The sequence below is a fragment of the Amborella trichopoda genome, chromosome 7 (assembly GCF_054954075.1).
Source record: "Amborella trichopoda isolate Santa Cruz 75 chromosome 7, AtrichopodaSantaCruz75HAP2 v2.0, whole genome shotgun sequence".
Classification (NCBI taxonomy): domain Eukaryota; kingdom Viridiplantae; phylum Streptophyta; class Magnoliopsida; order Amborellales; family Amborellaceae; genus Amborella; species Amborella trichopoda.
The window spans coordinates 1864592-1890230 of NC_142342.1; the positions used below are offsets into that span (position 1 = coordinate 1864592).

The 25639-nt window shown below is 35.0% G+C and overlaps 1 protein-coding gene across 1 annotated transcript; it reads left to right on the forward strand.

Annotated features, from left to right (window-relative positions):
• Positions 1 to 10996: 10996 nt before the first annotated feature.
• On the forward strand, positions 10997 to 24242 carry LOC18995830 (adenosine kinase 2). Its single transcript, XM_088872075.1, has 14 exons — positions 10997 to 11193; positions 11326 to 11431; positions 12081 to 12134; positions 12726 to 12772; positions 12891 to 12922; positions 13043 to 13144; positions 13289 to 13356; positions 20112 to 20188; positions 20294 to 20391; positions 20753 to 20823; positions 20931 to 20997; positions 23021 to 23143; positions 23502 to 23562; positions 23800 to 24242. Exons 2-14 carry the CDS (start codon positions 11349 to 11351, stop codon positions 23940 to 23942), a joined length of 1026 nt encoding a protein of 341 aa, XP_088728201.1. The 5' UTR covers positions 10997 to 11193; positions 11326 to 11348; the 3' UTR covers positions 23943 to 24242.
• Positions 24243 to 25639: the final 1397 nt, after the last annotated feature.

Below are 25639 nucleotides of genomic sequence, written 5' to 3' on the forward strand. Positions count from 1 at the left end.
ACATTAGATGGAGGGAATTTGACCAGATATTTGATTATCATCATGATCACCTGTGCGTACAGTAAAATTTGAATGACGCTAGATAGTGTCGTCTCAAGCTAGATCGTGAAGGCTAAGTGTGCATGGTAAAAACAAATGGACAGAGATCATTAGTCTTTGTGATTATCGACTACAAAATGATTATATAAGCCTAGTTTCTTGATGAGACGAGGTTTCGATTTTGTTGTTTTAATCAGATAGAGATTGAGATATACATGATAATTGAGTAATAGAGAGATGAGAATGATTGTATCCGCAATAAGTTAGAAAGTAGATCATTGATATTGTTGTTTTATGAACTATAGTGCAAGATTTTGTTATAGAGATAAAAGATATTAGAAACTCGGACTCACTTGAAGCCCAGTATCAAAGAAGGAGCATACCATATAGACGATACCCCTGTGTCCAATTCAAGTAAATGGACTCGAGACGCCCTTGGTATTAATTTAATTCATGTGTTTATATATTTTATTTCTTAAAATTTATGTATAGGTTTCAAGGCCAGAGTCTAGGGTATTCGGCCTAGCTTCTAAGCAAGTGTAAACTATAATAGATGATTAAATGTTTAGAACACATCCATTCCCAATAACATATGTAAACCCGTGTTTTTATGGTATAAAATACATACACGAATTTGGTTTCGAATGTGTTTGTCCTCTGGTTGTTCCTTTGGAGTCTCAATGTTTCTTTAAACATTTTTAAATTAACGCCGGACATTTTTTGGAGCGACCATCTGGTCTAAGAGTTAAATATTTATAAAATAAAAAACCTAACTTTTTCCCTAAGAAACCATAGTCAAATCTTAATCTTTTATATTTTAAAAAATTAATTTGTAATTCTACCCCTCAATTCTCTACAACTAAAAAAAAACATAAACACCCCTAAAGTAAATAAAGCCCAATATAACATCAAATTTTAATCTCTTACTACAACCTAATTTTGTAAATTTCTATGCTTTAATGGGAGCTTCATCCTGACGGTGATCGAGGATGTTGCATGGGCCCTTCATAGACAAGCGCTTAGGCTCACCTAATACTCACTAGACCTTGGCAGTCTGAGGCCTATAATGGTGTCTAGAGTCACAAAAAACTATGACCATGAGCATCAAGTTGAGGAGTCACCAAAGAGGGTTTGGGGTTATAAGTAATCAATATTAGATATATGCACATTGAATGCCCTACAAGAAGACGGACTCTCACGTGTTGAGTACAAGGGCCAAAGCCTCGACACTGCCACTGCACAACATGTAATATGATGGCAACATTATGAAAAGCCGCTTCTTCGAGGAGGATATGCACATGTCGATGAGAAGTCCCCCACACCTTGCATTGTTATATATGGGTTTGAGGGTGGCATGGTCTTGTCCTCCTTGGGAGCATTTGTAATATATAATGGTACTTGCACAACCTTGTCAGTAATTGGCAGGCTCTGATAGACCAAGCATAAGCCCTTGGCACATATAATTGTAGGTAATGGGTTATGTTGTGTCAGTTTGAAAGCATGGTATGTGTGTCTAAGAGTAGACGACAATGGAGTGATTTGATTGGTTTTTGCCTTATGTGCATATTATATATTAATTACTATTAAATGAGCCCAAACCGCTTTGTTTGATTAAAAAAAAAACATTGAAAATTGAATTTTGAATATATTTTTTATATTTTGGCTTGTTTCTACAAACAGAAGCATGATAAATAACAATTTAAGAAAATACCAACGACTGCAAAACTTGTGTGGCATGACACATGTGAAGCCCAAGTGACTGTTGGGCATTGCATAGTCCATATAGCTCATAATTGAGCCCCTATAGGGCCTATGCACCTCATGGAGCTCCCCACACCCTTCTGTCATCATGGTGATGTCAGGTGTTCTCCCTCTTCTTGATTGCTTTCCGAGTGTTGGGGATTTGATATTGACGATGGGAAATTTAGTCAAATGACCTACTTTCCCACACTTGATATATGTGGAACACATGAAATGCAATTTGATAATTGGTTCATTGGAATGACGCATGACACAAGATTTCCTCAACGCACGTAGAGTTTACTCATGATTCATCGAACTCATGCTACCTACATACTTGAACATATGGAAGTTGGTTCAGAGAATCACGGGATAATGTATCCCTCTCTGCACTTCACATATAGGAGATAGTCTTATGTCGGGCCAACCATATTTCGTGCCCAAATAGGGTCTCGGGTCCCTAAAGGCGGCCTTGTCTAAGTTAGGTGGGGCTAGGCACAATAGACATGAAAAAGTAAAAAAAAAAACATGAAAAAAACGCAAGCCTTGGCCAGGTCTTGACACCTGCATAATGCATCCCTTGGGTCATACAACATTTTATAGCCCAAGCCCTAGCTTGTCAGTACAAGGCAAGTTCGAACGGGGCCACCTAGCCCATTGCTAACCCCATTTAGGTAAAATGAGAGAGGATGAAGAAGATATAGAAGGCCTAAGGAGAGTGACATGCCCCACCCTTGCTTCCATTCTCTCTCTTGATGTATGGCAATGATTTCCCATGACTAAATATCACATGGTTCAAATTCAAACTTGAAAATGTATTTATCCAAAAAGTGCATTGAAGGGGAATATGGTTAGAAGTCCCAAAGGGATAAGGGTGTGATAACCCCCAAACAAAATTGGTGATAGCTAGTAAAGTGTTAGATGATTAGATTAAAATCATTTATTCTCCCCATAAATCACTAATACCAATGGCACATATTGCCCCAATTTAAAAGGACGTTATAAACTGTCATGAAACCCTAATTCATTTAATGAAAATGGGTATTTCACACCAATATTGTTAGATTTATTTCAGAGCCTTATTCGGTTTGGTCAAAAAACATAAAGCAATTCAGTGTTTCGGTCAATTCGGGGAAATACTTCATATTTTCAAATTTAATATAAATATAATACATATTTATATAATATAAAAATATATTAAAAAAATAAAAATAAAAATTTTCAATAACAAAAAAAATAAAGAAAAACAAAACATTCAATTTATTTTATCATGTGAGGTCGTAACCGTATTTTATATGATGAAGAGTTAATCAACTAAAGGACAATATTGTAATTTTATATTAACAAAAGAGATTGGCAAGGTGATTTTTTTTGAAGAGAATGACCAATTGATGAGGATGGGGCCGCACGTGCTCTCTCACGCTATGCTTAAAGAGGTAGATAACGCCACAATTTCATTGAGTGGTGAAATATCGTACAAAATATAGTTGTTTTTTTTTAACGTATGCAGAACGACAAAAGCATAGTTCTTAGTCGCTTGGTTTTGGTGGTCAGAGAAAAACCAAAGACTTCTAGTGTTTCACTCGAAGAGAAGTGAATATAACAACATTGTTTCACACTCTATTTTCACCACTTAACCAAGTGATATTATGTTATTGAAGTTCCACTAGGGCTCTCTCTTCTCTTCGATGCCATTCTTAGGGTCTCTCTCTCTCTCTCTCTCTCTCTCTCTCTCTCTCTCTCTTTGGGTTGTAGTTTGTAGTCAAGGCCCTTGGCTTGGTCTTCTCACATACTAGCCCACACCATTCTCTATCTTCACTCTATTTTAGCATTGTTTATCCAAGCTGTCACCCTAAGCCTCTACACTGCCTATGAATATTTGAAAGTAGCTACTTATCATCTCATGTATAGCAAGTTTTCCTAGTTGTCGAATGCTTGATTGACTTGTATTTGGAAGTCTATTCCCTCATACTTTGGTACACTAAGAGGGGAAGTTCTCATACCATTTTTTCCACTTATTCTCATCCAATTGCAGAGATCTTTGAGTGAATTAATAATTCTTCTTGGTGCTTCTTATTGTTGGAGCAAGAAGGGATGGTGATATAATCGCTATTGGAAATAGTGATTTAGCAATAGGTCGGTGTCAACTAGTCCTTTTGAGGCAATCCTACGAGTGTATAGAAACCAATGCTCTTGACTTGGACTACAATATAGTTGAAAACGAGCCAATACAATATGAAAATTTTACAATACACTTGCAATTACATATCAAAAAATGAAAAGTACAGTGAACTATTGACTTTTAAATATACTCAATTGAGATGATACAGCTTAAAGTGTGTTATTTTGAATATGAACAAAACAAGTTATAAAAGGAGATCATCTACAACACATGTATAGTATGCATTTTAAAGTCAGCACCGTTCAAACTTGTCTAGCAAAACTATATATTAATGCACTCGTAAAAGCTCATCACAACATGATATTCATAACAATAACATGCATATGCTCAATGTATGATGCACCATAACTATGGGAAGCTAATCAGAGCTCTCGGGTGCCCGGTTTAGGATATTGGGTCTTAGCTATGTACCAATGAGTGACATGTGATGTCATATCACAAAATCAAGCCAATTCATCATCTAAAACATGGGAAGTCAATCATCTACTGAAACATACTGAAAATATGGAAAGATTTACAGAGATTCAAATATCCTAATAGTGGGAAGTTTGTGGGAGAGATCCGACTCTTTAAACACAAAAGTGGTTCATTGCGTTCAAAATTTGGCTCACAAAAAGACAATATCTTCTTATAAAATCAACAATTTAAGAGGTCAAGGAGATGATCCAAGTGATTGATATGAATATGAAAAGCTCAGAGAAATATCAATAAAAAATACTCCAAAATTCAAAGGATAAAACTCATAGAAAATTGTGTCAAAATGTGTATGAATGAAGCCTTAAGCCACACAAATCAATAAATATAAACTGATATAATCATAAATGAGGATAAATATTGTTGTAATTGAGAATTTACTACAAGGAGGAACTAAACAAATCAATGCAAATTGAAAGACTTTACTCAATTGTTCAAGGCTTGAAAACTAGATCATCTATGACTTGAAATTTGAAATTTGGATTACCATTAATGAAATAGTATGACATCTTCAATGGAACTCTTCTCTTACATCAGCATGTAAGAGCTTTTAGAGAGAGAAAAAGACAACGATGAAGAGCTTAGGCGTATCACACACAAAGGGAGAGAGGAGAGAGAGTGGCTCGTCACTTTTGGAGGGAGTTTGTGAAATGGAAGGTAAAAAAAAAAAGGGTTTAAGAGGGTATTTATAGCTTATTAAACCTCAAGTGTGGAGATATTTCTAAATGAATGAATCTTAATCCTTAATGTCATCTACCAAATGCTATAAAGAGATACATGATCCTTGTCCACCATCCACCATCATGTCATGAAGATGTATGGTATGGTTTTAAATACATTTATCCTATTTAATTCACTCCAAATTCCTTTGTTATAAAAAAACCCATGCTATTTACATTTAATAAATCTTCAAACCAAGATAGATGGTATGCCCTTTTGGTTATTTGTCCCCAAAGTAAATATTTGAAAATTCCCTCCATTTCATAAGAGCATGTGGGGCTAATGAAATCATGCCTCATAAGCAAAGTGATTATTTACACTTATACTATATGCCTTTAGAGTTAGACTTGTACACTATACCCCTTTTAGAATCCTCTACACACGTGCATAAAATACTTGTTTTAGGCATATAATAGGTGCTATTTTTTTTCAAAATCTTTATATTTTAGAAAATTCCACAACCTCAACTTAAATCAACAACAAAACAAATGGTATGGGGTCCCTCGAGTGGGGTTGACGTCAACCCCACATCATCTCCATGTGGGGAGATGTGAGACACCATCAAGGTGACATGTGGACACCCATTGGCCATTTGGGTATCCAGTGTAAGTCTCAGCTATCATCGTTAGTCATTTATTTTAAACAATTTTAAAAATTGGATTTTTTAGCCCATAAAAATTATCATATATTCATAAAAATCATTTTAATAATTTTCCATCAATTAAAATATTTAAGCATTGATTAAAAATACTTACAAGGAAAATTATAATCCTTTGAGTCGAATTGAAACAGAGCATTGCACTTGGCTACAAAGCCACATTTTCGGTATGACCCAACAAACTCATGACTCACAATGTATAATCAATGCCTCATGATATCAGCTAATCAAAGTCAAACCGATTGGCGATTCTAAATCCCCAACTTTAAGTGGATTTGAAGTGCACCCCCTAGTATAGATGCACACAAACATGGTGTAGGGGTTTCTCTCTTGGCACATGTACAGAGTTATATCCAATGGATCATTGGAAGAGCGGCTTCCCATGCATTGCGACTGTATTGCACATGCTACGACAATTTTAGGACTCGAGGATTTGGGCCAATGTTCTCTATTGGCCCTAACATTTTGTATATGGCTTTTCGTCATTAAATTCATACATAAATCATATTGCCCTAACCCATCACCCAATCATGATGCACAAACATAACAATCGATTATGACGTAAAGGTAACCCTCAACTCTCTTAATACCTCTCATGCATAGATCCTCTTCATGACCTAATCGGGGTTCTGTGACTATTGGTCCCAATGCGTCAAGATCCGAGAGTCACGTCATTCTTTTACTCTCTCTAATGTTAAGAGTCATTGCAAATGTCAAAATTTAAGGCCTTTAAATGACATAATTCCAACAAATCCTAGGAACCTTGTTGCACTTTTTGGCTTCTCATAGTTATATTATATAATTAATATGTTTATGTTCTAATATAGTTGAGACTGCAATTTGAGTTGTTATAGTGAAGTTGTGGTTGTATTTGGCATCAAGTCCTTGTAAGACTCGTGCTATAAGTTTATATTATATGTATTGTCTTATAAGTTATAATATCTACTATGTCAACAAAATTGAAAAGGAGTCAGGGGTTTGCTAGTGGGATCTTTTGGGCTTTATTATCAATTGTATTCAAGTTTAATGTGTCTTTTATTTTGTGGTACCGTTGTTATTTGTTTGTAACTGGTTATTATAATTAAACTTCCTAGAGTTGGATATAAAAAAAAGTATATAATACAATGCTGGGAGGAGAAACCATTAATGCCATCACTAATATCATAGTAGATTATGACCTTTACCATGTAAAACCTTCTCGAGTTATTTCACTTGCAGGGATGACTATATGGCAAGGATTATTTAGAAAAGTAGCCCTTCAATGTTGCTCGATTGGTCGAGGATGGTGAGGCAACTACATTACACTTATTGAATGTAATGTAGTTGGTAAAGACTAGTGCACTAGCCTGGAAGGCGTCCAGGGCAAGGGATGTGGAGGTGACTGACACTAAAGAGTCAAGTGATGGCCATAGGGAGATAGTTAGCGCTGAAGGTGGATCATGGTCTCAGTATCATCATGCTCCACAGCTGGTGAGACATCTACAATTAATGGGCGGTGTGATGTGGGGGGCATCCACCTAGCCCAAGTGCGGCAGAAAACAAGTGATTTGGCAACCAACTTGAGGGTTGTAAGTTGGTTGTGGTGGCAGAAGAGGTGGCTGGCCAGATACTTGGTTGGTTAGGTGTGCATACCGTAATCGTCATGGGTGGGTTTGAATTGTCGAGCAACCAGGGGGTTGTGCAACCAACATGAGTCATGAGAGAGTGGATGTTCTAGAAGGTAAGTAGGTCTTAATAGCCACCATGACTTACCATATAGGTTTGAATTGACATGCATGGATAATCAAGATTAGTGGAGTCCGCTAACAAATATTTATAACCCTGTAATAAATAATGTGCGCATGTATTAAAGGTGTAGGGAGTGGACTAGTATAAGTGCCAAACCAGAGTGGTGGGTCGTGAACATTACATCCTTAAAATATGGGTTGTAAGGGTGCACAAATATATGGTTTTATTCAAGGTGAATAGCCAAATGCTCTCTTAACCTTGATAAATATGTATTTCACACAAGCAAAAATATTATATACTTATGTAGGACCATATCGTGCATTTGCTTCTTCAAGTAAAATTTCAGCTCAAGAGAAATTTGAGGCAAGATTAGGAAAATTCTATGAACTTAGAAATTTATGGGATATAAACTCCTCAATCCAGCATTACAAAGGAAAATTTGGTGAACTTGAAAATTAATGGGATATAACCTCCTAATTCCAACATTGCAAAGAACAAAAAAAAAAAAAAAAAAGAAAAAGAAAAGAGAGAGAGTAAATATCCCTAAAGGCTAGAGGGCTCAAAAATCCCCATTTACATATATTAGGTATAATTTTAGAGTATTACTTAGAGGGTGCGGTTTGTATAGAGCCGAGGCTCTAAACAATAAAAGTAAAACACACCTTCAAATAGTGTTGAGAAATATGGTTTCAATATTGAAAATCTTTATGATAGCCTTAAACTATATTTTCATATTTAATTATAAAATTTAAAGGTTAAAAAATAATGTAGATCGAGCAGATCCATACTTAAAATCTTTGTGAAAGACTTGAAATATATTTACATATTTAATTGTAAAATTTAAAGCTTAAAAAAAAGTATAGATCGAGCAGATCTATGAAAACTTGAAAATTGACGTTAAAAAATGCATTACAAGATGTACTATTTCCAAAACTTGAAATATATTTTATTCTTATGTCCATGCATCTTTATGTTGAGGTGATCAATTTGAGGATATTTGGGCATCAAAACAACATCTTCTAATAAAAAAAATTAAGGTGGGTTGTTTAGAGCCTCGGCTCTATATAAATTTTTTCTTCACTTAAAAGGTAACTCTTTAAAAAGCTAACTCCTAATATATTTGAAAAAACCGGCAGGGGCCTGCCTTCCCCAATGAATTACCAAAAAAAAAGAAGAAATCTTTAAAAAAGTTGTTAAAAAATCACAAATTTCTCTAATATGGAGTTGTGAATTTTCAACACTGAGGATATTTTGATAATTTAAGTAGCTAAAGCAAAACTTATAAAAATATCATCGGTTGTTCAAAATTGTCAAATAATAAAATTACCACCAATACAAATTGGTACCCTAGTAAGAATAAAAACATGGAAAATCATCAATAACTTATTAACTAGGGAAAATTGCATAAACCCCCCAAAAGTAGACTTTCTAGGCACTTTACACAGCATAACTTTTCATAGCATATTTTCCCCCAAAACGAAGTTTTATAGCAAATACCCCCCAATCTAAAAAAATGGTGAAATAAAGACTAAACTACCCTCTCTTTTATTTTTTATTTCCCTTTACTTTTTTCTTTTTCCCTCACGATTTTCCCCTTTTCGGGCATTTTACAAGTGCGGCCCGACATTTGTTTTTGGATTAATGAGCAGTCCGGCATTTGTGAGCTACGGTCAGGCGCTTGTGTCACTGGAGTGGGCGGTCCGGCATTTGGAAGAGGCGGTCAGGTATTTTAAAGTGGCAGTCCGGCGTTTCATAGTGGCAGTCTGGCGTTTTGAAGCCGTGGTCCGGCGCCCATGTTACTGGAGTAATGTGCATTCCGGCATTTTACAAGTGCGGTCCGACATGTGTTTTGGATTAACGAGCGGTCTGACATTTGTGAGCTACGGTCTGGCATAATTGTGCCTGGAATAAGTGGCCCGATAGTGTACAATTATGGTTTGGCAGATTGGATGGGTTCAACAATAAACAACTGCGATATGGCACTTCCTTTTATTAGGATTTAAAAATGATTTGTTATGTATGAGAATGATATTTTTGTAAAAAAAATGAACTTTTTGTATTGGGGTTATTTACTATAAAACTTGATTTTGGGGAAAATTATGCTAAGAGAACTTAGGTGGGGGTAAAGTGTCTAGAAAATCTATTTTTGGGGGTTTTATGCAAATTTTCCTATTAACTATTCAATATTTTATCTATTTTTAACTATTACATATCACGACATTGTATATTTTGATAGTATTTTTTAAATTAAATCAATATACATGAAGACATTAAATAATTAATTTTTTGTATTATTTTGATAAAGAAAAGTTTATATTGAGTCGAGGTTCTAAACAATCAAATTAGAACTCACCCCAAAATTTTCACTAGAAGATGTTGTATTGGTGTTCAAATATCCTTAAATTGATCATCTTGACTTCAAAATGCATGACATGAAAAAAAAATAGATTTCAAGTTTTGGAAATAGTGCATCTTGTAACACATTTTTTGATCGTCAATTTTCAAGTTTTTATGGATCTGCTCTATCTACACTATTTTTTAAGCTTGAAATTGTATATTTAAACATGAAAATATATTTTAAGGCTATCATAAAGATTTCCAGTGTTGAAATTACATTTCTCGTACTATTTGAATGTGCACTTTACTTTGATTGTTTAGAGCCTCGCTCTATATAAACTTTTCCTTTTATCGAGGCTCTAAACAATTAAATTTGAGCCGACCTAAAACATTTCACTAGAAGAGGCTGTTTTGATGCCCAAATATCTTCAAATCGATCATCTCGACATTAAGATGTATGGACACGAGAAAAAATGGATTTTAAGATTTGGAAATAGTGTATTTTGTAACGCATTTTTGGACCGCCAGTTCTCGAGATTTTTAAGTTTTCATAGATTTGTCGATCTACATTATTTTTGAAGCTTTAGACTTTATAAATAAATATGAAAATATATTTTAAAGCTATTACAAATATTTTCAGTGTTGAAACCACATATTTCGATACTATTTGAAGGTAGTCTCTAATTTGATTGTTTAGAGCCTAAGCTCTGTACAAACGACACCTTAAGATAAATCCCCATAAAATTAGTGAACAAAGAAAACGGATGACCATTTTTGGAAGAGAGAGAGAGCAGGGAAAAAGAGAAATATCGGAGACAAAGGATGCAACCTTATAATGTAGAACTATGGATGCACATAAAAAATCCATCGAAAAAGGTAGTTTTAATGTTGAAAAAACCTTTGATTGATCGTCTCAACATCGATATGTGTGACCATAAAAAATAAAAAGATTTTAAGTATTAGAAATAGTGTATTTTATAATATTTATACCGTCTATTTTCAAAATTTTCATATGTTTATAGATCTATTTTGATTTTAACTATTTTTAAAATTTAAAATCGTATAATTAAATATAAAAATGAATTTTAAGATAACCCTTCAAAATTATATACAATGATAAAGTTTAAAGGTACACCTTACCGCTAGAGCTACGGAAGAAAGGGAGACAAAAAGAAAAATATTGGGAAGAGGGAGAAAGGGAGTGAGGGGAAAATTAGGAAGAAAGTAGTGAATAAAAGATTGGGAAGAGAGAGAAAGATCGAGAAAAAGCTTTCACCCACTTTTCCCGGCCAAAACCTCTGGTACTGTGAAGTAGGTAAGATCCAAAATACCTACCTCCAAAAAAACCCTATAAAAGCCATATAAATATTCACTTTCATACTCTCTTTATTCACAACAATCCCACACTTTCTCTCTCTATAATCCCACTCTTATTTTCTCTCTCTAGCTCGCACCCCTGAAGTTCTAGCAATGGCGTCAGAGAGAGTTCTTTTGGGCATGGGAAACCCGCTCCTCGACATTTCAGCAGTGGTGGACCGCGATTTTCTCAGCAAGTGAGGAAACACATCTCATCAATCTGTATTTTTTTTTCTCTCTAATTGTTGGAAAACTGGTTTTTCTTTCTCATCTTTTTGTTAAATTGATTTTCTCTCTCTTTTTGGTCAGAAATCTCTCCTCCAATCTGAAAATCATATCATTTGATTTAAATGAGCATAGTTAGATTATGCATTACTATGGTTGGTTTTTTTATGTTTATCTCTCATGGATCTTGAATGTGCTCCAATTTTTTTTTGTGTTTGAATATTGTTTAGTCTGGTTATGTTGACATTTTTTTTCCTTCTTTAGAGCTTATTTATCATGGCCATTTTGCTTTCTTTAGCGTCTGGAATAAAATTTTACCACATAGATCCATGTTTCTTATGGTGGGCGATGTTATGGCCCTATAGACATGCCTTTCTTGATTTTGAACTTATTTACCATAGCCATTTTTGCTTTGTTTAGTGTTCAATATGCAATTTTCTACGGTTCAGTTCAGATCCATGATTCTAGTATTGGGCATTGATGTTATGGGTCTATTAGATATGACATATTCCTTTGGAGCTTATTCAGTGTGGCCATTTTTGCTTGATTTAGTTGTTAAAATGTAAATTTTACCATATAGATGCATGATTCTAATGGTGGGCAACTTTATTTGTCTTGTAGATATGGCATCAAGTTGAACGATGCGATTCTTGCGGAGGATAAGCATAAACCTATGTAAGTACATTGCACTTACTCGTCACTGTTACTATAATTTTCATTGTTATTACTACCACATGCTATGTTTTGCAGAATTTTAGCTATATTTAAAAGGTCTGAGGTTTAACAATGAGATCTAGTTCACTTAAAAAGTTATTTCTGCTGTTGAGATCTAGCATTGAGAATGTACATATTACTTTTCGTAAAATAGGGGAGATAAAACAAAGATGCAATAATTGCTGGATCTGTTGTCTATTCGAATCCCGAATAACTGAATTTCTAGAAACTACACCAAGACCCCACTGGAAAATAACAATAAAAAAGATAATGTTGAAAACAAGATAAATTATATGTTTTTTTGCGAAAGTTAACCTTAAATCATCTCTTAGAGATAAATTATATGTTGGGCTTTTGGTCTATTAGATTGGATCACCATCAATTAGATTTCATTGAAACTAAGTAACATTGATAAGAACCCTTGGCCTATTAGATTGATTGGATCAACATCAGTAGATTTCAATGAAATTAGGTGTCTTTAATCATAAAAAAAAAAAAAAAAAAAAAGAAGAAGAAGAAGAAGAAAACTCAAGTGTTATCGGATGGTTTTAGGTATGAAGAAATTGCCTCCAAATACAATGTGGAATACATTGCGGGAGGTATGTGGTGATTTACAAAGGATGAAATTACTTCTTATGGTTCTTTCTCTTTTTGTGCCATTGCTTTTATCTAGATTACAATACAAAGATTGATACTTATTATTTTTGGTACTTTCAGGGGCTACTCAGAACACTATCAGGGTTGCACAGGTATATTATTTGCCTTGATTATGAGCCTTTTCGGTCTGCGTAGTTGACTTGTCTCCTGTACTTATAAATGGTCAGTATGTTGTTCCACTTGAGCTGATTTTGATTTTTATTTTTCTGCAGTGGATGCTTCAAGTTCCAGGTGCTACGAGTTACATGGGTTGCATTGGAAAAGACAGGTTTGGTGAGGAGATGAAGAAAAGCTCAAAATCTGCTGGGGTCAATGTAATCATCTATTCAATCTAATCGATATATTTCTGAAGGAAGTACTAGGAAAAATTATCCAAAAAATTAAAATATTAGAGAACCGAGATAATTTTGAAAGTACAAGGTTAAATCATTTCATAAACTATTTTCATTCTGCTATAGGTTCATTATTATGAAGATGAATCCACACCAACGGGAACTTGTGCTGTCTGTGTTGTGGGTGGTGAAAGGTTAGCTTCATTTAGCCAATGCCTCTTTATTCTTACATTTATGATTTGTCATACAAGGTTTGGAAAAAGACTGGTACTATTTGGATTTTTAATACTCTTAAATGAGAATAATATGACAATCGCCCACATAATTTCCTGCCTCATTCCTTTGTTGTGTCATTCTTAAGAATATCGGTTTGTTATCTAAAATAAATTGTGTTTAATTTCCAAGTGATCCTTATAAGTTGGAAATGAATACTTCTAACATATGTTGCAAAACATTATTTTTCTCCCATGTCTATTTCATTGGCATGTTACCTCTTGTGGCAAATGTGCATCATCAATAGCCTTTTTGTTATTTATTTGCTTCCAATATCATTTCGTTTTCTAAATTATTGGAATCTTTGGCCCATTAAGAATGATTATAATGTGCGCTATGAAAAACATGATTGTTGTTATCATTAATCATCTAATTTGAGATTTAGATGTGCACTTTCCTTGTTCTTGTCATTTTTACCTTCACTTGATCTGCCCATAGTGGGCCTGCTACCCTTGTGCTCTAGCCATCCTCTCGCCATTTGACTCGATATCAACTCCCATCTCCCTCGATGTTTTGAATCTTCTTTTCCATTGAGACTTTGGATGTGCCTTCCTCTTGTTGCAATGCAATGCTTGTATCATTTGTGTCCTCCTTGTATTTCTTTTCCTAGTTTTCTACTTGTCGCCTTATCCTGTCTCTAGCCTCTACAATTTAGTATATATCTATTATTCCGTCTTGTCCTTGGGTCTTTTCAGGCCTATTCATCCACTACGTACCATTTTACTTAAATAGCACGAGCAATAGAGAAAAAAATAGAGACACCAACAAACAAAAAAAATAAAACAAAAGGTGCGATTGATTGAGTAATGGTCGATAGTATATAATCTTAACAGCCCTACAAGAAGCAAAAGTTAAGGTTAGAATGGGTTGTGAATGGTGGATTTACCTTAATATGTGGTTTTTACTAAATAGTTATGGGTTGTGAACGGTGGATTTATCTAATATGCAGCTTTTACTAAATAGTTAAAGTTAAGGTTATGGTTAGACAAGGGCTGCTTTTTAATAAGACATTTCTTTTGTAACTTAACTTTTTCAAATTTTTTTTGGTTTGTTGTCTAACTTCGTCATGAAAGGTACATGTGACACTTTTGTCATCGTTATGAGGGCATAATTGAAACTTTCATCAAAGGACAAGGTTATTGGCTCCAATAAAGTTCTAGGACACTTTGAGACCAGTATTATGTTTTTGTGAGAGTTTTAAATGGACCCCTACTTAATAATTAAACTACCTCTTTTACCAAAAAGTAATGAGTGTTAGTAAATGTACCACACACTTCACAATCCATTATAACCTTAACCTTTATCTTGAGATGAGGTTAGGTATAAACAAATCTATATCAGAAAAGATTTTGGTGCGTCCAATGGTGAACTGCTACAATGTTCACCCTAGCTTAAAACCATTGCTTAGGAGACCCCTTGAACCCCAAAGATTAGGAACGTGACCTAGTCATCCTAGAGATAGTGCACCCCTTGAAAGAAAAAATCAGAATTAAAACTCTTGCCCCATTAGGGAACACATAATGTCCATTTTTTGGATGATCAGATTTGGGTCATAGAGAACTCAGAAGTCTTTTTTTTCTAGATGTGGTAATGATGAGGGAATCAACAAAATTTGTTGGCATATAAATCCTTCCTCCGCAACCCCTCAATCTAACACTAGTTTAGATTTTATGAAATGGATGACTCGTACTCGTTGCGTTTTCTATCTCTGGAAAAAAAAAACATTTTTTAGGGGTTTTTTGTATTTTTTTTCTTGATCTTGTTTGCTAGGTCGAAGAGAGTGTGTGAAATTAGGGCTCAAACTTACGTTCCTAAAAAATGAGTTAGGTTGGATACTATAGTGGTTTGCCTCGGGCATCCCAAATCTTATATATATTATATATATTCTATAAATCTTAGACTTATACAAATATATATATATATATATATATATATATTTGTATGTACATATATGGGTTTTCCTATATTAGCACCCTATGAAATCCTATAGGTTACATATAGAAAGGGGTTTGCATTGCCAAAATTACTTTAGTTGCCCCTTTCTTTATTTCATTACTAGTAAGGGCATTTTAATTATTCAAAAGTGTAGTCTACTATCAAAAAATAAAAATTATTAAAAAATATAGTGTGGATATTTGCAGTAAAAACAAAGGGTATGTTTGTCATCTCAGGAATGACATATTTGAAATATTCACTAGAAGACAAGGGCATTTGTATTAATAAAGTACTTAGAACTTCACTTCGTAATTACCATTGTCTTTTAGTGAAAATATCTACAATTCCCTTTTTAAGGACAAAAATGCCCTTACTCATTTTTTAATATTGAATATTAAAGGAGCAACTATGGTAATTTTATCAGTTTATACCCCTTTTAAAATGTAACCTATAGGATTTTATAGGGTGTTAACAATATAGAAACCTATATGTTTTTCTATGGTCACCCCATGAAATTCTATAGGTTGCTTTGAATTTTTGAACTTACCTTAGTTACCAACTTGTTTATTCCATGGTTGTAAAATGAGTAAGGCACTTTTGTCAATAGGAAGGGTATTGTTGATATCTTCACTAAAAGACATGGGTAACTATGGAGTGAAACTTTAGGTACTTTATTACAATAAATGCCCTTATCCTTTAGTAAATATTTCAAAATTGCCCTTCTCAAGATTGCAATTTTGCACTTTGTTTTTAGTAAAATATCACCAGTACCCTCCTCGATGACAAAAATGCCCTTATTTATTTTATAGTCATGGAATAAAGGGTACCTAAAAGTAATTTTTACCATTCACACCCCTTTTAAAATGTAACTTATAGGATTTGAAGATGTGTGAACCATGGAAAAAATGAGCTACAAGACCTCTAAAGCTACCTATGTAGGGCCTCTAAGTTAGGAACTCATAAAAAAGGAGCCGCTAGAAACCATAGAATAACTTACTGCTATCCTGTTACTGATACAGGAACAGAAGAAGGCCCTAGAAGAACAAGCTCTTTAGGAAAAGAGCTATTACCTTTATATATATATATATATATATATATATATATATATATAGTAATGATCCTATGAGACCCTCCCACACCCATGTGTGTAGGACCCCAAAGGATCACCGTTAAATTTGGCTCAGATCTCTAGAAAAGTCAAGTCCCACACCCATGTGATAACTTTTCTGGAGATCTGTGCCAAATTTAATGGTAATCCTTTGGGGTCCTACACACATGGGTGTGGGAGGGTCTCATAGGATCATTACTCTATATATATATATATATATATAGGAAAAAGTTTATATGGAGCCGAGGCTCTAAACGATAAAATTAAAACCCATCTCAAAAGTTTCACTATAAGAGGTTGTTTTGATGGCCAAATATCCTTAAATTGATCATGACATCATGATGCATGGACTTGAGAAAAAAATGGATTTCAAGTTTTGGAAATAGTGCATCTTGTAATGCATTTTTGGACTGTCTATTTTCAAGATTTTCAAGCTTCCATAGATTTGCTCTATCTACAGTATTTTTGAAGCTTTAAATTTTATAATTAAAGATGAAAGTATATTTTAAGGCTATCCCAAAGATTTTCAGTGTTGAAACCACATTTCTTGACACTATTTGAAGGTGCGTTTTACTTTGATTGTTTAGAGCCTCGGCTCTATACAAACCCGCATCCATATAATGCAACAACACTTCTAGAAAACCGTGTTTGTGGTATTTGTATGACCCAAAATTTTACACACATGCTCTTTTCATCTCAATAATCAATCCTCAAAAAACAAAAGTTCAATTTGAACCATAAATATGATTAAAATGAGTCCCCTCCAACAACAAATCTAGATAATTCATTTTGTGAATTTTAAGATCTAGGCCTTTATGATTTCAAAATCAATTTTTTTTTTTTTAACATTGTTCATCTAATGATAATAAATTGATCTAAAAAATTTGGAAAGAAAAAAGATCATTCTAAGACCTAGATCTAAGCTTCTCACCAAAATGAACATCCTATATTAATTGGGCTAAAAAAATAGGGAAAATTTCTCCGTAACCCCCATTTTTAAGACCCATTTCTTAGGAGACCCAAGGATTTAAACTATTTCTTGCGGCATGAAGTCTCTATATTTTCTATCCTCTAATACCCTGGACCCCTTTGACCATGTACTATTGACCTAAACAATTTGTGAAATGACTTCCATTTACCAAATTAACATCTCCATCCATCTTTGAACTCCCTCTCTCTCTCTCTCTCTCCCTCTTTCTCTCTCTCTTAAATACCCAAAGTCACTTGCAGAAACCCTTCTCCCTTTTTTAAGATTTGAGAGCTAAATTCTGCATTCCAATGGGGTATGAGAATTCAGAAACCTAGATTCACATCAAATTTCCATGGAAGGCGTGCCTTTCCCTTCTCTTCTCCTCCAATTTCTTATGCAAATCCTGCTTCATTAGAGCCTCTGCTCAATCGAGCTCCTCCTCCTCCTCCAAGCTTTAATGGCATCCCTCTGCAAAACCTACAATTTGTTCTCCAAATCAGTGCTCAGTTGACCTCCAATCATGGCTCCACCTCCAATTCCGATTTCCTCTGCAACTGTTTCGGAGCCTTCTTTTTATGGAAATCCTCAACCTGGGGTCTTTGGACAAAACCCACATTTCTTTTCTTTAGTTTTAGGCCTCAATCGACCTCCTCCTGTTATTACACCATCTTCTACGCGTTCAAAGCCTTCTTTCCATGGAAATTCTCGTGTCGACCAGCCATGGCTCAAGCTTTTGCCCCTCCTGGGCTGCCCACCATGATTGCTCCGTGATTTCAACCTTCAAGTCCCCTTCGCCTCCAATCTTAGATGCCTTTCGTTCCTTTGGGTCTTCCACCTCAAGGTCTATCAAGCTTCATGGCTCAAAGACCAGTGAACCCACCACTTCCATCGTTTCAAAACCCGACTCTTCAATCTAATGCACCCGTTTCTCAGCCATCGATGCAAGCTTTCTCTGGTCTACAAGCTAGTGCACCAGTTTCAGTGTTGCCAACCTTTCAAGCCACAAGTTGGTGTTTGAGAGAGAGAGAGAGGTGCGAAAGAGAGAGAGAGAGACGGAGTTTAGAGAGACACACAGAGGTTAACTTGGTAAAACGGAGTCATTTCACAAATTGTTTAGGTCAATAGTATGTGGTCAAAGGGGTCTACGGGGTTGGAGGATAGAAAAGATAGGGACCTTATGCCTCAACAAATAGTTTGAATACTTAGGTCTCCTGAGAAATGGGTGTAAAAAATGGGGTGTACGGAGAAATTTTCTCAAACAAATACTTTCTAATTTGCGTTTTCAAATTTTTCTGTTTTGTGATTGTTCGTTAGAATGAAAAGAGTGTCTATCTTAAAATTTTTACCAAATAAATGGCCCTAACATAGTTTTGGAAGATTGTTGCATTATATTATATACAACCGTTGGATGAAATCACTACCCACACACATATATATATATATATATATAACAAGCCTCAAAATATGAATATTAATGTTAGAATGAGTTATGATGCGTGTATTCATAAAACATCCATTACGTTTTTTTGTTAAATTTGTTTTTTTAGGTAACCTAATCATTAAGTAAGGGTAGATTTAATTTTTTTGTTTTAAAAGTACAATTGAATTTTGGAAGTTAGTGTTTTGGAATTTTATTAGTAGAATAACTTTGGCCTTTAGTAAAAATTTCAATTTTACTCTTGTAAAGATGATGGCGATACTTATTTTCTTTTAGTGATAGTTACATATTTACCCTTAATGAATGAACAAGCTGCTACAAAAAGTTAATTTTTTTTAAGAAAAGGAACTACATAGTAAATCCACTCTTCACAACCCATTCTAACATTAACTTTTGTATTTTGAAGAGTCATCACAACCCTTGAAAATACAAAAGTTAATGTTAGCATGGGTTGTGAAGGTGGATTTACTAATTATATGTTTTTTTAAAATTATTTGTATGGTTGTTTTTTTAAAATTATTCAAAAAAATAATTTGACCAAAATACACTCGAAGGATTTTCAGCCGACCCTAGTTAGTTGGGAAAAAGCTATGATGATGATGATGATGACACTCGAAACATTTTCATTGGTATTTTGATCAACTTATCTTTTGTATTATTTTTTATATTTTTTTTTAGGTGTGTCTAAGATAGAAGAGTGTGACCCTCCACTTTTCCAGTCAATTGGATTTAAAAAAAATAAAATTCAAAGTTTGTATGCAATTGTGGCCGTCCATTTCCTTCCCTTCTGATTTGAACCGTTGGGCATCTACTATTGTAGATGTAAGTGGGCATTTCAAGTTATTGTGTGTGTGTGTGTGGCCAAAAGATGAACACTCCAATGGTGGGTCCCGTTGTCTCTCCATCATCATCCATTAATTCTTGAAATGGTGATAATCCCAAGAGGCACATTTTCCCTGAATGCATTGAGTTATAGTATAATTTCCTTTTTATTTCTGGAAGACAATTGGAGAGCTTTAAACTCTTCTTGCTTGACTCTGGTAATTGCATTTATAGCCAATTTTCCAAACCTATGATGTGGACTCTTCGTTTTTGTCCACAAGTTATGTTTCACAATGCTCTGATTTATAGCCACCTCCATTTGATAGTTTGTTATTTCAGGCCGCTCATGAATCTATCTTCCAAATTGTCTATGGCTTATCTGATGTTGGTCAACTATGTACAGGTCCTTAGTAGCTAACTTATCGGCTGCAAACTTCTACAAATCTGACCACCTTAAAAGACCGGAAAATTGGGCATTGGGTAAGTTGCCCATTGATTTGGCAGTTGCAAGCATCAATTTATGATTTATTTGATTATTGTTTTCACCCATCTCTCTCTGTCTCTCTCTCTCTCTCTCTTCCGCAGTTGAAAAGGCTAAATATTTCTATATTGCTGGTTTCTTCCTTACGGTGTCTTTGGAGTCCATTTTGCTTGTAGCTGAGCATGCGGCTGCAAATCAAAAGGTGCCTTTTTTATTTTTGGGATATATATCTGTGTTGTTTTTGCATTGTTACAACTATCTATATATTATCCTTGGGAAAAGTATGCTCTAGCCCTGTGGACCATGGAAAGCCATAATCTATTGGGATTTCACCATCAAATGGAACGTGGGCTGGTCATGGAGGGAGAGTAGGATCCACCAGAACAGTACTTCACCCAATGGAGGGACCCACTCTCTTTCCATCATAGCCATCATTTCATTGGAATGGTGATGACCCAAATGGATTATGGTTTTCCATTGGATTTATCAATATATTATACTGTTGTATCTTATTTTGAGAAAAGCGATTTCCATGTATTCTCATTTGTCTCTTTGTTATGCAGACTTTCATGATGAACCTGTCTGCTCCTTTTATCGCTGAATTCTTCAAGGATCACCTCGAGAAAGTTTTTCCGTGAGCTTCATCTACTTACATTTTACCTCTCTATGCATCCAATGGTTCAATTTTCTTGTGCTTATATGCTGTTATCTTAAAAAATTAATGTGGAAAATCTTTAATAGGTACATGGATTACATCTTTGGAAACGAGACTGAAGCGAGGACATTTTCACGGGTTCAGGGTTGGGAGGTAAGGCCCATGTCTGCAATTATTGAACTTCGATATAAGCTGATTTTGGTTTTCAGAATGGTATACTGTAACGTGATATATTAGTGGGAAACCTTAAGACTATGGGTCATCACTCTCCATCATCATCCTTTTCAATGCACTATGATGCCTGAATGGATTATGATTTCCCATATTCATAGTATACTTTCAAATAAAGAAGGAAAAATCTGTCTTCTGCATATATTTTGTTTTGGCTCCACCACCTATCTTGAGAGAAGATTTTGGTTGAGCGTGATATAGACATGGTTTTAGAAAGGAATTGTTTTTGAATTCCAGCCTCCTATTTGATTCATTTGGATCTTGATTTTTGCATCCAAAAGGAACTTTCCTGATCCAAAGCTAATTTGATTTCCTATAATAAGAATAGGCAGCACCTCAAAGAGACTCACCCCCCATATTATCTTCCATTACTTATTGAGTTTGAGGCAAATTTTCCTTAAGAGATCTTTGGAATGAATATCGCTGAAAATATATGAATTCTATTCAATAAGAACTTGGATCCACAGATGCCAGTTTTTGGGTAACAGTCTCAAAAATGACAACCACAGTTTCTATTTCCAATATCCACAAGATGTCTCTATCAACCTGAAAGAGGTATGTGTGTTTGGAAAAAATTTAAATGGTTCCAGGCCTTGATCATATCGATATCCCACATCTGTCCACCCATCTCAAGTTATCTCGCCTTATACATTTTTTATTTTTTTTCCAAGATGGGGTTCTGTTCCAGAAATCAAATGGGGATTTATTATAAAAGGAATCAAATTGGGAATTTTCGAAATGAAAGATTCGGGAAAGGGTTCCAAACTTCCAACAAATAAAAAATATAGTCAAGAAGTTCATATATTGAAGCACTTCCACCTTGTTTTTTCGTCCAAGAGAAGTCTCCAATATGGGATCAAATATTAATTAAAGCAACCACTACTCCTGAGCAAATCATGTAACAAAATTACGCAAAACCAGGAGTCAGATGTTTCCAAGCATACCTCAAACAAAGAGTAGAGAAAACCATACAACAATAACAACTTACGGAGGCCACCAAGTCAAATAATTCAGATTATACCTATATCTTGTTTGCAGCATAATAGCTCATTGCTTCAAAGAGATAAAACCCAAAGATCAGTAACCTCTTAACAAAATAAGGATATACTAGAGAAATGATGAACAATCCACAGAATTAACATACAAAATTCAACACCCAAATCCCTAAGTCCAAAAAACAAAAAGGAAAAACAAGAGCAGACTCTAAGGAGGGCCTTAGCGATGCGATCCTCATGTCTGTCTTTGCAGCTGAATAGTACTGAAGAGCCAGAAGTAGAAATGCCGTTCTCTTGGAGATTGTGTAAATGGTTATCAGAACGCACTATTGAAACTTGAATTTGGTGCTCTCTTCCCCCAAATTCTCAATCTCAGGGGCCATTTTGGGTTGGGGTCCCATGGACCAGAATTGCCTAGTTCCTTTTTGAGTTAAGGAATTTTGTGAAATATTGCACGAAGCTATTGCAATAATTTGTCACTCCAATCTTACTTCACCCTCCCAACCTTTGTAAGAACCCTTTGCTTTAAATGATTTATTCATTTGATTTTAGCAAATTGTTTTTTATTTATTTGAGCTGTCAAGTGAGCCTCCGGAACTTTACTCCACCGAGTAGAAAGAAAAAATAAAAAATGAGGAAAGCTTTTTTCTCTACTTAACTTTTTACGAGAAAAAAGATTTGTTTTTTCCCCAAAAGACCAATCATTTCTTGTGAAGTTTGGTTAAATCTGTTTCCTTCTCTTCTCTCTCCCCAAAAATTTGCCGCGTTCTTTTATTCTCAGTGATCAGGTCCCATTATTTGCATCACCAATTACTCTCCAATGATCATCATAAGAACAATAGTAGATGCCCCTAGGTGTACCATATCCCATACACCATTTGGTGCATATTATATTTATTATTTTTACCTTTAATTCTTGTTCATTAATGTTTTTATTGCTTCTTTCATAGACTGATGATGTCGAAGAGATAGCTTTGAAGCTTTCGGCCTTGCCCAAGGCATCGGGAACTCACAAAAGAATTGCAGTTATCACCCAAGGTGCTGATCCAGTGGTTGTCGCAGAGGATGGAAAGGTACTTATTTGTTGTGTTCAATGGGATATTGGGATTGGACTTGGTATATGGTACTCCAAGAGATACATCGACCATTTGTTATCGCAGATGATGGTTGGGGATTAACTGGGGTGGTGGCCGTGGTGCCCTTGGGACATTCACATGGTTATAGTTGATCTCCTGTGGTCCTGCTATCTATCAGTGGGAACGAGTGCTGGGTAAAGCGTTGGAGGCTAGCCCATTGAATTATGGTGTTTTTTACATGAAACTAGACTTATCTTCTTTGTTGTCCTCCATTTTTTCTATGTATTTCTGGTTCTATTTACCTTCGATTAATTGCTTCCGAACTTTGTGAATCACGATGTTGTTGTTTTTGCAGATAAAATTGTTCCCAGTCATTCTTCTACCCAAAGAGAAGCTTGTCGACACCAATGGTGCAGGTGGGTGTTGTTTATTTTGTCTCTCATGAGAGAGAACCATAACCAGTTGACCACTGTATGTGTGTGTGTGTGTGAGAGAGAGAGAGAGAGAGAGAGAGAGAGCCATTATCAGTAAACCACTGTCATCATTTTTATGTGAGTGTGTGAGTGAGAGACTTCAATCATTCTCATATTTTATCTTATTAGCAGAAAGATAGTGTTAACTGTTACTGAATATCTCTCTCTTTTTCTCTCTAGGTGATGCATTTGTTGGAGGATTTCTCTCACAGTTGGTTCAAGAGAAGCCTATTGAAGATTGTGTCAGAGCCGGGTGTTACGCCGCAAATGAAATCATCCAAAGGTCTGGCTGCACTTACCCAGATAAGCCTGACTTTAAATAAGCCTTATGATTCCTTCGGCCTTAACTTTTGAGTTCTCTCTCTCTCTCTCTCTCTCTCTCTCTCCTTTTTGTTATTCTATGGAGAGGCCATATGATTTCTTTTCCATTATTAATTTCTTAACATTGTGAGGACAGCACAATGTTATTGCTTGAAGCTGAAATGTATTGAAACTTAGCATTAGTTGAATGTATTTGTTTTTTCTTTTTTAATTTTGATGTACGTGTTTTCTGCGACATCAAGAGTCGTCCTTGCCTCGTGAGAAACATACTTTAAATTTAACTATATGATGTTTTCTTTTTATTTCTTTGAGTTCTTTTTTTCTTTTTAATTTTCTATTTCTGTGGTAGTTATTGCTGCAACATCATAATATTTTCAGAAACTATCAATAAAATGGTCAAGCCACCTACAAATTATCAACAAGGTGGTTAAATCAATTAATTTATGGTCGCGGTAAAAATCATTTCAGCTGGTTACTTGTTTGTCTATTTTTTTAAAAATGACTGAACTAGAGCCAAGTGACGGCATTTTTGTAAATTTGCCACTTTAACTTATTTGAACCAAGTGGCCTAAATGCTGCTGCTTAAGTTATTTGAACAAATAGATACAGATCTCAGAATATGGTTTTTCATTAAGGAAACTTATTTTTGGTTTGAAACGCAATACAAGTGGGGTTTGCCTTGTTATTTATGACTTAGGCTCAGGTGGCTTAAATGGGCCTTGCCCTAATTGTGTTAGGCTCCAAACTTCAAACAAGATTTTGTAGTGAAAGAAACATGCTTTGTATCTGTGAGATTTAGAACAAGTAGGGGTTTCTAAGTCATTTGCCTTAAATAAGTTAAATTACTAAGGTGCCTTTGTTCACTCGGTAATAAAACAATTTATATATTTTTGCAAATTCTTGAAGATTTACCTGCATGCAAAGGTCTTCAAAAGTGGCCACTTAGTTGGTAAAATTGGTGATTTTTACCTATAGGTTTTTGAGGTGGTTTGTCCATTTTAACGATGCTTACTTTTTTTAATAATTGGGAAACTTACTCTAAACTAGAACTATATGAATGTCTTAAATCCTGATTTTTTTTTTTGCTGAGTCAGTGGGGAGAGAGCCCCTACCTTGGTAGGAATTGAGCTGAAGACAGCGTTGCAAGTTGTGAAGCACTAACCAATTAAACCCTACCTCTTTTCCTAAATCCTGAATTTTAATGTGAATGTTAAAAAGTATGTCTGGAACCAATGGATGGGTAATGATGAAAAGAATGGGATGACAGAATGAGAATCGGTGATTAGGGGAGAGGATGCCTCAAACATAGCGTCCCACCCTCCATTAACAAAGAATGGGGTCCACAATGATCCCATTGGTGAGGTCAAGACGCCTAAAACTATGAATGGTTAAGGCATTTGTTACCACTGATTTTCAATAATTATATGACCATGTTACATGGCATGGATGCATTGATAGTGTTTGATATGGACAACGTTAGATATGCTAAATTTAAAATTGGTCATTCGACACGACACATTTGTATACCAGTGTAGTGGGATTTTAAGTGACACAAGTACTGCATTATTAGTCTATCAATGAGCACAAAAAATTAGGAAAGGCCTGAGGTTGTGGTGGTAGCATCCCTATTTTCAGTTATCTTATCGCTTAATCCATTCATACAATGACACTCTCAATTAACACTTTTAAAATGTAACTC

Coding starts and splice junctions, on each gene's coding strand:
- LOC18995830 (XM_088872075.1), top strand. CDS start 11,349: ATGGCGTCAGAGAGAGTTCTTTTGGGCATGGGAAACCCGCTCCTCGAC. Junction 20,392..20,752: donor ATGCGGCTGCAAATCAAAAG/GTGCCTTTTTTA, acceptor TTTGTTATGCAG/ACTTTCATGATGAACCTGTC. Junction 23,563..23,799: donor TGTCGACACCAATGGTGCAG/GTGGGTGTTGTT, acceptor TTTTCTCTCTAG/GTGATGCATTTGTTGGAGGA.